The sequence below is a fragment of the Perca flavescens genome, chromosome 18 (genome assembly GCF_004354835.1).
Source record: "Perca flavescens isolate YP-PL-M2 chromosome 18, PFLA_1.0, whole genome shotgun sequence".
Taxonomy (NCBI): Eukaryota; Metazoa; Chordata; class Actinopteri; order Perciformes; family Percidae; genus Perca; species Perca flavescens.
The window spans coordinates 32,527,467-32,544,487 of record NC_041348.1 but is presented as its reverse complement, the minus strand read 5'-3'; the positions used below and the strand labels follow the sequence as shown (position 1 = coordinate 32,544,487).

General features: G+C 45.6%; 2 protein-coding genes across 2 annotated transcripts; one reads left to right on the top strand and one right to left on the bottom strand.

Annotated features, from left to right (window-relative positions):
* Positions 1–3,541: 3,541 nt before the first annotated feature.
* On the bottom strand, positions 3,542–12,534 carry LOC114572904 (E3 ubiquitin-protein ligase TRIM50-like). The gene is made up of 10 exons (XM_028604682.1): positions 12,531–12,534; positions 12,218–12,416; positions 10,464–10,608; positions 9,798–9,944; positions 8,588–8,683; positions 6,899–7,129; positions 6,442–6,464; positions 6,186–6,316; positions 5,744–5,925; positions 3,542–4,402 (listed from the first exon to the last, which is right to left on the bottom strand). Exons 1-10 carry the CDS (start codon positions 12,532–12,534, stop codon positions 3,542–3,544), a joined length of 2,019 nt encoding a protein of 672 aa, XP_028460483.1.
* Positions 12,535–14,531: 1,997 nt separating this feature from the next.
* tmem251 (transmembrane protein 251) lies at positions 14,532–16,643 on the top strand. Its single transcript, XM_028605546.1, is given in 3 exon segments — positions 14,532–14,690; positions 15,765–15,905; positions 15,908–16,643. Coding segments are annotated over 2 exon segments (372 nt in total). The 5' UTR covers positions 14,532–14,690; positions 15,765–15,772; the 3' UTR covers positions 16,147–16,643.
* The last annotated feature ends 378 nt before the right edge of the window (positions 16,644–17,021 follow it).

The window sequence follows — 17,021 nt, the reverse complement described above, 5'->3', positions numbered from 1 at the left end:
GTGTCTGATGGGACAGACCCAGGCTCTTGGTAGGAGGTGTCTGACGGGACAGACCCAGGCTCTTGGTAGGAGGTGTCTGACGGGACAGACCCAGGCTCTTGGTAGGTGGTGTCTGACGGGACAGACCCAGGCTCTTGGTGTCTGATGGGACAGACCCAGATTCTTGGTAGGTTGTGTCTGACGGGACAGACCCAGGCTCTTGGTAGGGGGTGTCTGACGGGATAGACACAGGCTCTTGGTGTCTGATGGGACAGACCCAGATTCTTGGTAGGTTGTGTCTGACGGGACAGACCCAGGCTCTTGATAGGAGGTGTCTGACGGGACAGACCCAGGCTCTTGGTAGGAGGTGTCTGACGGGACAGACCCAGGCTCTTGGTAGGTGGTGTCTGATGGTGCCAGATGGGGGTGTGATGAACAGTGGCAATAATAGTCACAATAAAGATAATGATCAGTGACTAGAAATAGTAGTTGTAGTAGTTCATGGCATAGCAGGGCACTGCAGGGCATTACAGGGTGTAGCAGGGCGTAGTAGGATATAGTTGGGGGTAGCAGAGTATAGCAGGGCGTAGTAGGATATAGCAGGATGTAGCAGAGCATAGCAGGGCGTAGTAGGATATAGCAGGGGGTAGCAGAGCATAGCAGGGTGTAGTAGGATATAGCAGGGCGTAGCAGAGCATAGCAGGACATAGTAGGATATAGCAGGGCGTAGCAGAGCATAGCAGGGCGTAGTAGGATATAGCAGGGCATAGTAGGATATAGCAGGGCGTAGTAGGATATAGCAGGGCGTAGCAGAGCATAGCAGGACGTAGTAGGATATAGCAGGGCATAGTAGGATATAGAAGGGCATAGTAGGATATAGCAGAGCATAGCAGGGCATAGTAGGATATAGCAGGGGGTAGCAGAGCATAGCAGGGCATAGTAGGATATAGCAGGATGTAGCAGAGCATAGCAGGGCGTAGTAGGATATAGCAGGGCGTAGCAGAGCATAGCAGGGCGTAGTAGGATATAGCAGGGCGTAGCAGAGCATAGCAGGACATAGTAGGATATTGCAGGGCGTAGCAGAGCATAGCAGGGCGTAGTAGGATATAGCAGGGCATAGTAGGATATAGCAGGGCGTAGTAGGATATAGCAGGGCGTAGCAGAGCATAGCAGGACGTAGTAGGATATAGCAGGGCGTAGCAGAGCATAGCAGGACGTAGTAGGATATAGCAGGATGTAGCAGAGCATAGCAGGGCATAGTAGGATATAGCAGGATGTAGCAGAGCATAGCAGGGCGCAGTAGGATATAGCAGGGGGTAGCAGAGCATAGCAGGGCGTAGTAGGATATAGCAGGGCGTAGCAGAGCATAGCAGGACATAGTAGGATATAGCAGGGCGTAGCAGAGCATAGCAGGGCGTAGTAGGATATAACAGGGCATAGTAGGATATAGCAGGGCGTAGTAGGATATAGCAGGGCGTAGCAGAGCATAGCAGGACGTAGTAGGATATAGCAGGGCATAGTAGGATATAGAAGGGCATAGTAGGATATAGCAAGGGGTAGCAGAGCATAGCAGGGCGTAGTAGGATATAGCAGGATGTAGCAGAGCATAGCAGGGCGTAGTAGGATATAGCAGGGCGTAGCAGAGCATAGCAGGGCGTAGTAGGATATAGCAGGGCATAGTAGGATATAGCAGGGCGTAGCAGAGCATAGCAGGGCATAGTAGGATATAGCAGGGCGTAGCAGAGCATAGCAGGGCATAGTAGGATATAGCAGGGGTAGCAGGAACTGGCAGGGTGTAGTAGGATATAGCAGGATGTGGCAAGAGCATAGCAGGACGTAGTAAGGATATAGCAGGGCGTAGCAGAGCATAGCAGGGCGTAGTAGGATATAGCAGGGCATAGCAGAGCATAGCAGGGCATAGTAGGATATAGCAGGGGGTAGCAGAGCATAGCAGGGCATAGTAGGATATAGCAGGGGGTAGCAGAGCATAGCAGGGGCGTGTGGGGATAGGGGCATGAAGTGGGATATAGCAGGGGCGTATGAGGCATAGCAGGGCATAGTAGGATATAGCAGGGGGTATGAGGGCATGGCAGGGCATAGTAGGATATGGCAGGGGTAGCAGAGCATAGCAGGGCATAGTAGGATATAGCAGGGGTAGCAGAGCATGGCAGGGGCGTAGTAGGATATAGCAGGGGCGTAGTAGGATGTGAGGGGGTAGCAGAGCATAGCAGGGCATAGTAGGATAAAGTAGGATATAGCAGGGCGTAGTAGGATATAGCAGGATGTAGCAGAGCATAGCAGGACGTAGTAGGATATAGCAGGGCGTAGCAGAGCATAGCAGGGCGTAGTAGGATATAGCAGGGCGTAGCAGAGCATAGCAGGGCGTAGTAGGATATAGCAGGGGGTAGCAGAGCATAGCAGGGTATAGTAGGATATAGTAGGGGGTAGCAGAGCATAGCAGGGCGTAGTAGGATATAGCAGGGCATAGTAGGATATAGCAGGGGGTAGCAGAGCATAGCAGGGCATAGTAGGATAAAGTAGGATATAGTAGGGCGTAGTAGGATATAGCAGGATGTAGCAGAGCATAGCAAGACGTAGTAGGATATAGCAGGGCGTAGTAGGATATAGCAAGGCGTAGTAGGATATAGCAGGGCGTAGTAGGATATAGCAAGGCGTAGAAGGATATAGCAGGGGGTAGCAGAGCATAGCAGGGCGTAGCAGGGCGTAGCAGGGCGTGGAGCAGGACCATGGTGACAGGACTCTGGGGAATAAGCTCCCCAGAGCTAGGTTAGTAACAAGCATTTCTGGAACATGGAAGCACACAGATGGAAAGAGAGAGGAGAGAGGAGCTCAGTCTGTCAAAGGAAGTCGCCCGGTAGTCTAAAACTATAACAACATAACTAAGAGCTGGTGCAAGGCAGATCTGGGCCAGCTCTATAAGGATTGATAGATGAATCTGACGACTATGAAGAGAAGCAGAGAAGAGAAGGGGTGCCGTGTCTGCCGCTACACACCCTCCTCTGCCGGTCTAGGTGAATGCTGCAACTCCTCACTCCCTAACTATAAGCTTTATCAAAGAGGAGAGTTTTAAGTTTAATCTTAAATGGGGTTGAAGGTGTCTGCCTTCCGAACCCAGTGTGTTTTGTGATGATTAAAGTCCTGATTATTTACATGGAGTCTGGTGGAGTTTGGTGATGGTGATTTCGGTGGCTGTTTCATGTTAAACTAAAAGGATCTTACTCTTTAACTAAAAGGTCTATCTCTGTAGGGATCCATCCCATAATGTTGTCAGACACTTACAATAATAATCTGAGTCCGTCAGCAGCAACAACAGAACTTTTAGTGGACTCTAACTGCTGCTGAACATTAGTCCTGTAGGGTTACATTACAGCTTGGTTCTGGTTTAATAATACTGGACCAGTTTCACAGATTGTTTTTCCATCAGACACTTAGACAGAGTCCATGTTAAAAAAGGTTACCCTTTAACAACAATTATCAGCCAATGGGACAGAAGTAAATGTTAATAACCAATAATATTGATCCTCTGTCCATTTCTGAGTGATTACATGTGTGATGTGTCTGGGGCTGGGTGAGGGGGCATGTGGTCCCTGCCAGGCTGGGGGTCTTGGGCTGGGTGAGGGGGCAGGTGGTCCCTGCCAGGCTGGGGGTCTGGGGCTGGGTGAGGGGGCAGGTGGTCTCTGCCAGGCTGGGGGCCTTGGGCTGGGTGAGCAGGCAGGTGGTCCCTGCCAGGCTGTGGGTCTGGGGCTGGGTGAGGGGGCAGGTGGTCCCTGCCAGGCTGGGGGTCTGGGGCTGGGTGAGGGGGCAGGTGGTCCTTGCCAGGCTGGGGGTCTTGGGCTGGGTGAGGGGGCAGGTGGTCCCTGCCAGGCTGGGGGTCTTGGGCTTGGTGAGGGGGCAGGTGATCCCTGCCAGGCTGGGGGTCTTGGGCTGGGTGAGCAGGCAGGTGGTACCTGCCAGGCTGGGGGTCTGGGGCTGGGTGAGGGGGCTGGTGGTCCCTGCCAGGCTGGGGGTCTGGGGCTGGGTGAGGGGGCTGGTGGTCCCTGCCAGGCTGAAGGAGGACCAGGGGGTGTTTGTTGTCTCCCCTGTAATGCCAGCAGACGTCCAGCAGGGGGAAGACCTTCCCCTGCAGCTCCAGGCTGAAGCTGTAGATGAAGCCCAGCTCGTCAGGACTGTCGCTGTTGAAGAAGGTCAGACGTCTGTTGTCGTAGTCTAGGAACAGTCCCAGCCGGCGGGGGGGGCACACCAGCGGAAGAACCACCCGAGGCGACAGGAAGGCTTCATAAACACCGTCCTTCAGTCCAATCATCCACACTCCACTCTCTGGACTCTTCCCCAGCTTCGCCTTACGGTTAGTGGTTCCTTTGATTAAACCCAGGCGCCATTTAGGTTTAGTACCAACCTCCACCTGCACGGTGACAAGAAGCACAATCCTTTACTGTAAAACAAAATCATATCTGGTTCTGAATCAAGTTCACCTGATGGTGTTGCGTAGGGAGGAGGTCGGGGGGGTGGGGGGGACTTTCAAGCCGCGGAGCGGAGTTCATGTCCCAGGGGCGTGTTTTAACCCAACCACAACCTTTTTCCTTAACTAAACTTTTGTTAAGTTGTTTTGGTGCCTAAGCTCAATTGTCATCGCCGCATAACGCTCACTTTATGTCACCCAAACTTAAACGTAATGTCCGCCGAAACAACCGGCCGCACGCAGTGCTCTGTATCCGGCTAACAGTCACCTATTCTCGGCTAACTGAACCACCAACTACCGCTGATACGACAGAGCACCATACAGAGCCCTGTAGCCGTCTGAACCGGTCCATCTCGGCTCGACTCAAACCAGCTGATGGTTTCGCTGCGACTCAGCTGGTGGAGTCTCCAGAGGCTGGTTTTATAACGTAAAAGATATCTCCTGTTTCTACAGCCAATAGAGACGTCAGCTGGTGGAGTCTCCAGAGGCTGGTTTTATAACGTAAGAGACGTCTCCTGTTTCTACAGCCAATAGAGAAGTCAGCTGGTGGAGTCTCCAGAGGCTGGTTTTATAACGTAAGAGACGTCTCCTGTTTCTACAGCCATTAGAGAAGTCAGCTGGTCCAGTCAGCTACAAACTATAGAAATAAATTTGTTTTATTTCTATGTTACAAACTGTCACAGAGCAGCGTTAGAGCAAAGCAGAGAATCAGAGAAATAAAATGTTTTCTCTGTTTCACCTCTACTAGAAAAGCAGCTGTAGCAAGTATCTCACTATCGCTCTACTCATTCATATTTTAAAATGCTACAAATGATATCCAGCAACAAAAAAGCCTAAAAAGTCTGAAGTTAGAACGGAAGTACAGAGATGTGCATATGCAGATGATACACCGTCTTGTCTCGTTGGTCTAAACCAGGGGTCACCAACCTCCAAACTGAGAGCTACTTCATGGATATTGAGTCATACGAAGGGCTACCAGTTTGATACACTCTTCTGAAATAACAAATGTGCTCTGTTTGCCTTTAGTTATATATGATTATTAATGATTAATGATGCTCATCTATGTGAAGACACTGATCATGTTAATGATTTCTCACAATAATTATCAACAATGACTTAACAAGGTGGGAAAAATTTTCATTTTTAGATAGGCCTGAGGGCTACTCATATGGTCCTTGGGGGCTACCTGGTGCCCGCAGGCACCATGTTGGTGACCCCTGGTCTAAACTGTGATTTACAGAAGGGTTTACCTCCCAGTAGTGTTTACCTCCCAGTAGTGTTTACCTCCCAGTAGTGTTTCCCAGAGGAGAAGCCTCGGTTGGCCAGGACACAGTAACTGATACTGAACCGCTCGGGATTATCAGGAAGCCTCCGCAGCAGAGCCCCACAGCTCACCACCGTGTCCCCAAGACAGAGCTCCAAAATCGGGTGAGCAGTCTGAGGATCCAGCTTCAACTGCTCTGGTGCTGGAGGAACAGGAAGAAAATATATAATCACTAAGGACAGGCAGACAGGCTGACAGACAGGCAGACAGGCAGGCAGACAGACAGACACACAGACGTACAGACGTACAGAAAGACTTACAGGCAGAAAGACAGACAGACAGACATACAGAAAGACAGACAGATGGACGCACAGACGTACAGACAGACAGACAGACAGACAGAAAGACAGACAGATGGACGCACAGATGCACAGACAGACAGACGGGCATATAGAGGTTTACCTGGCAGGACTTTTCGGTGTAATCTCTTCCACACGGTGAGTTTAATGTCGTTGTGGTTGAAACCAGTAATAAAGTTTATCGAGCTGAATCTTCTCTCGTCCTTCTGCTGGAGCTGCTGAATCTCTCTGAACCTGAGAATTACAAACAGAAAAGGATTTACTGCCACGTAGGTGAAGAGAAGGGATTTAGATTTATTACTGAATGTGTAATAACTAAATGAGGTAATTGATGACATGTGTGTTTGTTTGTTTGTTACCTCGGAGCAATTGATCCGTACTTCTGTAAACAGAAACAGAGAAGGAGATCATTTACTGAGACTCCAGACAATAGTCACCACCAAAGATATTTACTGGACCAATCAGAGACTCCAGACAATAGTCACCACCAAAGATATTTACTGGACCAATCAGAGACTCCAGACAATAGTCACCACCAAAGATATTTACCGGACCAATCAGAGACTCCAGACAATAGTCACCACCAAAGATTCAGAATAGCGAGTTTAAACTTTAATCTCCTCCGGTCTGCAGCGTTCTGAAAGCTGCTAGTTTCCACCAATGAGAAGAGACGTCAGACAGACAGGCAGATAGAGAGACAGACAGACAGAGAGATCGACAGACAGACAGACAGACAGACGGACAGACAGACAGGCAGATAGAGAGTCAGAAAGACAGACAGAGAGATTGACAGACAGACAGACAGACAGTTAGTACCGCGATAAAGTCCAGGTGTCCCTCGTTGCTCAGGTCCTGCAGGATCTTCTGGGCGTCCTGTAGCTGGTTCTGGTTCTGGTTTAACTGGTCCGTCTGGTTCTGGAGGGACGAGATGAGGACCGCGGTTGACGTTTCCACTTCCTGGATAAACCCCGCCTCCTCCACCTCCAGCCAGCGCCGCAGCTCGCCAAACTCCTTCCTCACCACCCACTTCACCACGTCAGACTCGTTCTGATTGGACAGAGAGACACTGTCAAACAGGAACTCGTTCTGATTGGACAGAAAGACACTGTCAGACAGGAAGTCGTTCTGATTGGACAGAGACGCTGTCAGACAGGAACTGGTCTATGCATACCTTGATACAGGGACAGTAACCCTGTTTAAGGTCCGTCCTATTTCCTGGAGCAGTGAATGTTTGCATTGCATAAGAACCTTATGGGAAAGATTGTTCCAGGAATACAAAACCTCAGGTATTATTGTTTAAAAAAACTTTACATTTTGATTGTAAAACACAAGATGGAGAGACAAAACATCCTTCTTGTGTAAAGGTAGATGTCGTTCAATGGTGTTTTAAGCCCCCACACTTAACCCTAACCCCAACCCTTGCCTAACCCTAACCCTTGCCTAACCCTAACCCTTCATCAAAATAAAAAGCATCTTCATATGATCATTTAAACGAGTTTTATGACGAGGTCGTGTCGATGGAAAAATCTGACATTTCTGTGCAAACTTTGCCCGCTGGCTTTCAAAAGAAAATCAGCACTTCAGACACATCCACAGCAGACCTGAAACTGCTGGACTGATTGGATATGAAGATGATATCTGACGCATAGTTTCTGTTGTGTGGTGAGGGACGGTGAGGACCCAAATGCAGAGAGAGGCAGGCAGGCAGGAGATGGTGGAACTCAGAGATTTCATTTAATGATAACAAAAGGCGGCAGCACAAAGACTGGAAAACTTACAAACATAAAATAACAGGCAAAACACAGGCAGGAGTAAAGCGACACAGGAACAGATACAAGGCACAGGACGGAAACACAAGGGCATGGTCACAAAACGATCTGACACAAGACAAGGGGAACACAGAGGCTAAATACACATGAGGAGATGGGTAAATCAGAAACAGGTGAGACAACAGGTGAAGCACATCAGGGCGGGGCAGGACAATCGACAAAGGCGGGAAAACTCAGGAAGTTAATTGGACAAGACAAGACAGAAAACCAGACTATCAAAATAAAACAGGAAATAGGAACACAGACAGAAAATATGACAACAACTAAACACAGACACTTGACAAACCACTAGGCAACACAAGGAACAACAGAGAAGACAGGAATAATCAAAACACACAATACACAGACCAGAAAACAAACACAACAGGGAACAAACGTAAACCAAATGCAAAGCAAAATACCAAAACCATAACAAGTTTCAGTGTTAAAACTGATAAAATAATTCCTGTCTCTATATTTGGGCTGTGATAAAAAATTATAAAAATAATTTTGAAAAATAATAGCTCGCAGCAACATATGGAAAAAAAGAACTGTGAACTTAGTTCAAAATTTTGAAGTATGAACTATGAACTGAACAAGTTCATTTTAAAATTTGTGAACTGCATTTTGAACTAGTTCATTCATCAACACTGGTTCCCCCAACCTTAAAACACCAAACACCGTAGATGTCACTCACAGTGATCCTGGATTTGTTGTACGCCATTTTACAGATCTGATCCTCCAGTTTACGTTTCTGATGCTGGAAGTCAGTCATCAGACAGGAAATGTCCTCCTGACAGACAGACAGACAAATCCATTAGCACTGAAGAATCACATCACACACTTTAAAGAGTCACTTTACTCTCAAAATGTGACTCTTTACTGTTTATTTCATCCATTTCCTGCCTCTTATCAGGTCACAGCCGACAACACACGGTGGTCCGGCAACTTCCTCCGAGTACTCCGGAGGATCCCGAAGCGTTCCCGAAACATTCCCGAAGCGTTCCCGAAGCGTTCCCAGAGCAGATGAGATTCAGATTGTTTAGATACGCCCCAAAGCGGTGGCCCTCCAAAGCTCAACAGGAAGTAAACACTACGGTGTTAACCAACGGGCCAGTGTTATTTTCATGACCTTGTTGTTGTTGAAACACAGCGGTGATATCTGGTTTCTGTGGAACATTAAACTCTTGTAATCTCCTGGTTGGTGATACGATGTGAGATAAATCTGCTTATCTGCTGCGAGTCAACATCACCAAACTATTCTGGGTTTAACGGTCAGCCAATCAAAACTGTCGGATTCAAATCAAAAGTACCTTACATACCTAAATGAACAGAATATCACTCAACATTTTATTTATACACCTTGCTAACAGACATCATTCACATACGAATATTTAGAACCTAGATAGCAAATATTTATGAAGTCATGATCTCAGAGGATTGATTACGTTTATATATATACTATAGAAGGAGATATACAAAAGGCAGCAAAAAGGCTGTAGAAGGAGGTATATAGTGTATGTCATACCTTCATGCGGCTGTAGACGGAGATATATATAGTGTTTATATATATATATAGTGTGTATATGTGTGTATATATATATATATATATATATATATATATAGTACCTTCATGTGGCTGTAGGAGATGTATATAGTGTATATATATATATATATATATATATATATATATAGTACCTTCATGCGGCTGAAGGAGATGTATATAGTGTAACTATAGTATATATATAGTATATATAGGGTATATGGTACCTTCATGCGGCTGTAGGAGATGTAACTATAGTATATATAGTGTATATATATAGTATATATATATACAGTACCTTCATGCGGCTGTAGACGGAGATATATATAGTGTATATATAGTATATATATAGGGTATATAGTACCTTCATGCGGCTGTAGACGGAGCTGAGCGGAGTGATCTGGTGTCCGCGATGCGCCCCGATGCTTCCACAGAGGCCACAGATCACGGTGCGCTCGTCCTCACAGTAAAGGCTGAGAGGGTTCTGGTGCTGAGGACACGAGCTCACCTTCTCTCCACCTGAAACACTCACCTCCTGTCAGGAGACACAGAACTGGGTCAGAGCCTCCACAGGTGAACCGTCTCAGGTGTGTTCACCTGCAGAGCCTCCACAGGTGAACCGTCTCAGGTGTGTTCACCTGCAGAGCCTCCACAGGTGAACCGTCTCAGGTGTGTTTACCTGCAGAGCCTCCACAGGTGAACCGTCTCAGGTGTGTTTACCTGCAGAGCCTCCACAGGTGAACCGTCTCAGGTGTGTTCACCTGCAGAGCCTCCACAGGTGAACCGTCTCAGGTGTGTTTACCTGTAGAGCCTCCACAGGTGAACCGTCTCAGGTGTGTTTACCTGTAGAGCCTCCACAGGTGAACCGTCTCAGGTGTGTTCACCTGCAGAGCCTCCACAGGTGAACCGTCTCAGGTGTGTTTACCTGTAGAGCCTCCACAGGTGAACCGTCTCAGGTGTGTTCACCTGCAGAGCCTCCACAGGTGAACCGTCTCAGGTGTGTTTACCTGCAGAGCCTCCACAGGTGAACCGTCTCAGGTGTGTTTACCTGCAGAGCCTCGATGATGCGAGCCAGGCTGACGTTGGGACGAGGACTGTCTCCATCCACGGCACAGCGACACAAGGGACAGGTCAGCTGACCCAGCAGGTCCATCGTCATGGAGCGCACACAACACCTGCACAGGTAAGTATTACATGAAAAATATTTAAAGAACAGTAGTGTGTAGTAGTATTGTGTAGTAGGATTGTGTGTACTAGTACCTGCAGTAGGAGTGTGTACTAGTGTGTAGTAGTAGTGTGTGTACTAGTACCTGCAGTAGGAGTGTGTAGTAGTGTGTAGTAGCAGTGTGTGTACTAGTACCTGCAGTAGGAGTGTGTAGTAGTATTGTGTAGTAGTAGTGTGTGTACTAGTACCTGCAGTAGTAGTGTGTAGTAGTAGTGTGTGTACTAGTACCTGCAGTAGTAGTGTGTAGTAGTGTGTAGTAGTAGTGTGTGTACTAGTACCTGCAGTAGGAGTGTGTAGTAGTGTGTAGTAGTAGTGTGTGTACTAGTACCTGCAGTAGGAGTGTGTAGTAGTGTGTAGTAGTAGTGTGTGTACTAGTACCTGCAGTAGGAGTGTGTAGTAGTGTGTAGTAGTAGTGTGTGTACTAGTACCTGCAGTAGGAGTGTGTAGTAGTGTGTGTACTAGTACCTGCAGTAGGAGTGTGTAGTAGTGTGTAGTAGTAGTGTGTATACTAGTACCTGCAGTAGTAGTGTGTAGTAGTGTGTAGTAGTAGTGTGTGTACTAGTACCTGCAGTACGAGTGTGTATTAGTAGTGTGTGTACTAGTACCTGCAGTAGTAGTGTGTAGTAGTGTGTAGTAGTAGTGTGTGTACTAGTACCTGCAGTACGAGTGTGTAGTAGTGTTTGTACTAGTACCTGCAGTAGGAGTGTGTAGTAGTAGTGTGTATACTAGTACCTGCAGTAGTAGTGTGTAGTAGTGTGTAGTAGTAGTGTGTGTACTAGTACCTGCAGTACGAGTGTGTATTAGTAGTGTGTGTAGTAGTGTGTAGTAGTAGTGTGTGTACTAGTACCTGCAGTACGAGTGTGTAGTAGTGTGTGTACTAGTACCTGCAGTAGGAGTGTGTAGTAGTAGTGTGTATACTAGTACCTGCAGTAGTAGTGTGTAGTAGTAGTGTGTGTACTAGTACCTGCAGTACGAGTGTGTATTAGTAGTGTGTGTACTAGTACCTGCAGTAGTAGTGTGTAGTAGTGTAGTAGTAGTGTGTGTACTAGTACCTGCAGTAGTAGTGTGTAGTAGTGTGTAGTAGTAGTGTGTGTACTAGTACCTGCAGTAGTAGTGTGTAGTAGTGTGTAGTAGTAGTGTGTGTACTAGTACCTGCAGTACGAGTGTGTATTAGTAGTGTGTGTACTAGTACCTGCAGTAGTAGTGTGTAGTAGTGTGTAGTAGTAGTGTGTGTACTAGTACCTGCAGTACGAGTGTGTAGTAGTGTGTGTACTAGTACCTGCAGTAGGAGTGTGTAGTAGTAGTGTGTATACTAGTACCTGCAGTAGTAGTGTGTAGTAGTGTGTAGTAGTAGTGTGTGTACTAGTACCTGCAGTACGAGTGTGTATTAGTAGTGTGTGTACTAGTACCTGCAGTAGTAGTGTGTAGTAGTGTGTAGTAGTAGTGTGTGTACTAGTACCTGCAGTAGTAGTGTGTAGTAGTGTGTAGTAGTAGTGTGTGTACTAGTACCTGCAGTAGTAGTGTGTAGTAGTGTGTAGTAGTAGTGTGTGTACTAGTACCTGCAGTACGAGTGTCCACAGAGTAACATCAGAGGTTCCGTGAAGACGTCGAGACAGACGGGACATCTCAGCTGATCCTGCAGACTCTCACCTCGCTCCATCACCAGAACCACCAGAACTAGAACCACCAGAACCACCACAACCACCGGGACCACCAGAACCACCAGAACCACCGGGACCACCAGAACCACCAGAACCACTGGGACCACCAGAACCACCGGGACCACCGGGACCAGAACCACCAGAACCAGCAGAGACCAGAAGCAGAGGAGCACCAGATGAAAGCAGCACTAACAGTCCTCTAGTCTCTAACCCATAACACTAACAGAAGAGTCTGACCTCTCTCACTTTGATTCGCTTTGAGTCTGGGTTCTGTGCTGTGATTGGCTGGAAAGACGTGTATGTGTGTGTGTGTGTGTGTGTGTGTGTGTGTGTGTGTGTGTGTGTGTGTGTGTGTGTGTGTGTGTGTGTGTAATTAATGACCCTTATATGATCCCATACAACATACAGATCAGAGGGTTAGTATAGTAAATAAATATTCTACTTTGTACTTAACATATTTTACTGAAGTACAAGTTAAATTAACTAATTTAAAATGTACTCTGGGTAAAAGTTACTTAGTTACTTTTGATTTGAGTTTGTTGACAGATATTTTGATTCATGACTTTAAACTAAACATACTGAAGTAAAATTACAGATTTTAAAAACTACTTTAAAAAGTGAATGTACACAAAAACTAGTCTTTAATTCCAGTGACGTGATGAAATGTAATCTGTTACTTAGTCTGCAGAGAGTATTAGCAGCACACTTAGTAGCAGAGATCATGACTTTCAACTAAAGAACATGGTATGTTTTTATGTTATTAAATGGTAGTGATGTCATCATGTTTGAGTTTCTGACCATTTTATCTGAACGAGTCACCTTCAACCCGTCTCCATGGTAACAGAGACGCGCGCAGCTCTTAGTTTTTTTATTTTTTTATTCACTCTTTATCATATAACAATCGTACAAACAATCACGGCACAAAGTGATAGTACATTAGTCCAACACGTGTCAACAGCTTTGAGGTAGAGAAATATATATCCTCCTGAGAACCAGCCCATTGACTTATGTCCACTGTGGACATTTGAGTTTCATTCCTCTCCTTGGAACCTTTTGTGCAAGTCTCTTAATTCCTGCTGTACTGTCCAGAGGACATCCTGGGCTTTTCAGTGATGTGTTATTTGATTGGCTGGGAGGCCGGGAACCGCCTCTATCTTTCAATCCAAAATGGACGGCATAGGAACATAAGCACATTTTATGGAAAGATAAGAGATGAGTCAAATATTGTTTGTCTATGGTTTTGTTACTGTGATAATCATATATTTTCTTGTTCATTAAGGTGTTAGGAATCATAAATTGAGTTTTGATAGAAACTACATTATGTATCTTTTGAAAAATTTGCCATTTTATGAATGTCAATTATAGTGGACATCAGGACTATCTTCATGTAAATAATGACTCCACATCTACCAAATTTGTCTGTTTTCTTACACAAATGATCCTGTTGTCCACTACAGTGGACATTCTTTAAATTAATAAAAATAAAAAAAATTTAATTGTAAGATGTTTTTTTAACCTTAAACAGGTATTGAATCACAAAAAAATCTGATTAGGAAAAACCAAATTTTCCTTGTTTCCCAAATAGAAAATAAAAATAAAACAAGATGCTAGGGATCTTTTTAGTCCATAAGGGAATATAAGTCCAACAAATAGAAGAGTCTTTCAGCGTTTTCCTCTGTCATGTATTTTAAAGATGTAACAAAAAGCTTTTGATCATTCTTCCAACCATTAATGTGGGGTTTGACTTTTAAATATTTGGACCTATGGATAAAATGTTTAAAGTGCTCAATCAAGATATTAACCAAGAATTCTACATTTTTATCCTTTAAAAATATTCCAGCTTTAATTGACATTTCGTTTAATGGGTGTAGCAGTATATCTTTAGATTGAAGCCAGAATTGAAAAGACCACAATTCATTAATCGGTTCACACTGAAAAAAATATGTTCAACCGTCTCAATGTCACTCTCACAGAAAACACAGGAGTTACTCTCCCAATTAAATGTTACATGTAGAAAGTGGTTTGAAGGATAAATATCATTCAATATTTTTCGTGGGAGAGGATACGATAGGGATCGTTTCCTAATCTTTCTAGAACATATCTTCTTTTCAGTTGGAAAGGATGCGCGCAGCTCTTAGTGTAGTTTCATGTTTCATGAAATAGAAAAATAAAAGCTGCAGAGAAGCTGTGTGAGCGGCAGACGGCGCCAGAGACCACTGTGAGTGACGTCATCCCTGGGTGTCAGGTGACCAAACAGGAAGAGAGAGACGACGAGACTCCCCGGCCGGAGCTTCCGGGACCCCGGGACCCACAGTGCGTTAAAACGAGCCTCCAGCAGAGTTGTAGTTTAAAAGATTCAGCGCGAAGGAAGGTAAGAGCTGATAGAAACACGAGCTAACCCGTTAGCTCACTGCTAACGGCTTAGCACAGTGCTAACGGGCTGCTAACTGTCTGTGTGTAAATAAACAGAGAGCAAGATGGAGGTCGGCAGGAAACATCTGACTGAGAATTAAACTGGCTGAAAAATGAATGGAGTCTGGCGCAGAGAGTGTATAGACCTCAGCTACAGTGTACCTAGGTCATGTTTAATGTGGTCATTTAAATCAGCCGTTATAGATATGAAGCTGCTTATTAACAACATTAAAATGGGCTAAAACATGAACGGATTCTGGAGCAGAGAGTCTATACAAGTCAGCTACAGGGAACCTAGTTTAAATCAGAAGGAATGTTGTTAACGTTAAAACTAGGAATCTGATAGAGAACTATATATCAACTGTTTTAAAACTGCCCGGAAAATGAATGGAGTCTGGCAGAGCTGGCTACAGTGAACCTAGGTCAGGTTTAATGTCATGGTGTAAAGCTGCTTTTTAACAGCATTAAATGGGCTAAAACATGAATGGAGTCTGGCAGGAACAGACCGTAAATACATCTGCTGCTGTTGGGCAGGAACTGATTTTATATATATATATATATGTATGTATGTGTGTATGTATATGTATATGTATATATATATATATATATATATATATATATATATATATATATATAAATATAAATATAAGTAATCAGTATCTCCTGACAGAATGGAGGCTGATTAATTTCTATATTGTTTGTTTATAGTATGGAGGCTGATTAATGTCTATATTATTGTTTGTTTACAGTATGAAGGCTGATTAATTTCTATATTGTTTGTTTACAGTATGGAGGCTGATTCATGTCTATATTATTGTGTGTTGACAGTATGGAGGCTGATTCATGTCTATATTATTGTGTGTTGACAGTATGGAGGGTGATTAATGTCTATATTATTGTGTGTTGACAGTATGGAGGCTGATTAATGTCTATATTATTGTGTGTTGACAGTATGGAGGCTGATTAATGTCTATATTATTGTGTGTTGACAGTATGGAGGCTGATTAATGTCTATATTATTGTGTGTTGACAGTATGGAGGATGATGAACTTCCGCCAGCGGCTGGGTTGGCTCTCTGTGGCGTTCTTCCTGCTGCTGAGCGTGGCGGCGGTGTACTACGTGTTTGAGGTTCGCAGCTTGAGTTTGGAGCGGGTGCAGAGAGGCCCGTCAGCCCCCCCCCCCCCAGCTGGGCCCAGAGCCTCGGCGCCAGCCTGCCGCCGCTTCCCGTGTGGATGTGGGCATCTGTCTTCCTGTTGCCATACCTGCAGCTCTTCCTCTTCCTGTTCTCGTGCACGCGCGCCGACCCGCGCGCCATCGGCTACTGCGTACTTCCTGTCTGCCTCGCGCTGCTCTGTAGCCGCTGCGCTGCCCGCAAACCGGCCAATCACAGAGCCCCGTCGCTCATCCACACCTAGAGGACACGGCCAATCACAGAGCACCGTCGCTCATCCACACCTAGAGGACACGGCCAATCACAGAGCAACGTCGCTCATCCACACCTAGAGGACACGGCCAATCACAGAGCACCGTCGCTCATCCACACCTAGAGGACAGCCAATCACAGAGCCCCGTCACTCCTCCATACCTGGAGGACAGGGCCAATCACAGAGCTCCGTCACTCCTCCACACCTAGAGGACAGCCAATCACAGAGCTCCGTCGCTCATCCACACCTAGAGGACAGCCAATCACAGAGCCTGGTCGCCTCCGACAACAGACTGTTTGTTTGTGAGATTCTTTTATTTTATTCTGCCGCGCTGTGATTGGCTGCAGAATGGGTTTGTGTCGTCAGTTACCTGAATCCCAAAACTATGTTGTATTTAAGACGAGTCACATGACACATGCTGGTAACCATGACAACTTTATTCTGACTACAATAAAATGAAAAAATAAAATGTGACGTTTTATAGAAAAGTGTTTTCATTTGCTTTAATGTGACAAACACACTGAAAATAAATCACTTCTGAGCTGTTATTATGGTCTGTTGTTAGGGTCTGTCGTCAGGGTCTGTTATTATGGTCTGTTATTATGGTCTGTTGGTGCCCCCTGGTGTTGTGACAGAGGTTTTGTAGATTGAAGATTTATTGTCATAATCACAGAGAATCACACACAGTCCCAGCTGTTCAAAGGATTTCAGGTTCTGGATCTCTTTGCAGGAGGTTGGGGTTGAGAGTTCTGACGCTCCTCCTCCTCTTCATCATCACTCTCCTCCTCTTCCTCCTGACCTGGTTAGGGTTAGACAGCAGAATCAGAATCCCTCTCACAGGTCAACAGCCTGTTTTTATCATTCTA

Coding starts and splice junctions, on each gene's coding strand:
- LOC114572904 (XM_028604682.1), bottom strand. Junction 6,317..6,441: donor TACGGATCAATTGCTCCGAG/GTAACAAACAAA, acceptor TGTAATTCTCAG/GTTCAGAGAGATTCAGCAGC. Junction 5,926..6,185: donor ACACCGAAAAGTCCTGCCAG/GTAAACCTCTAT, acceptor CTGTTCCTCCAG/CACCAGAGCAGTTGAAGCTG.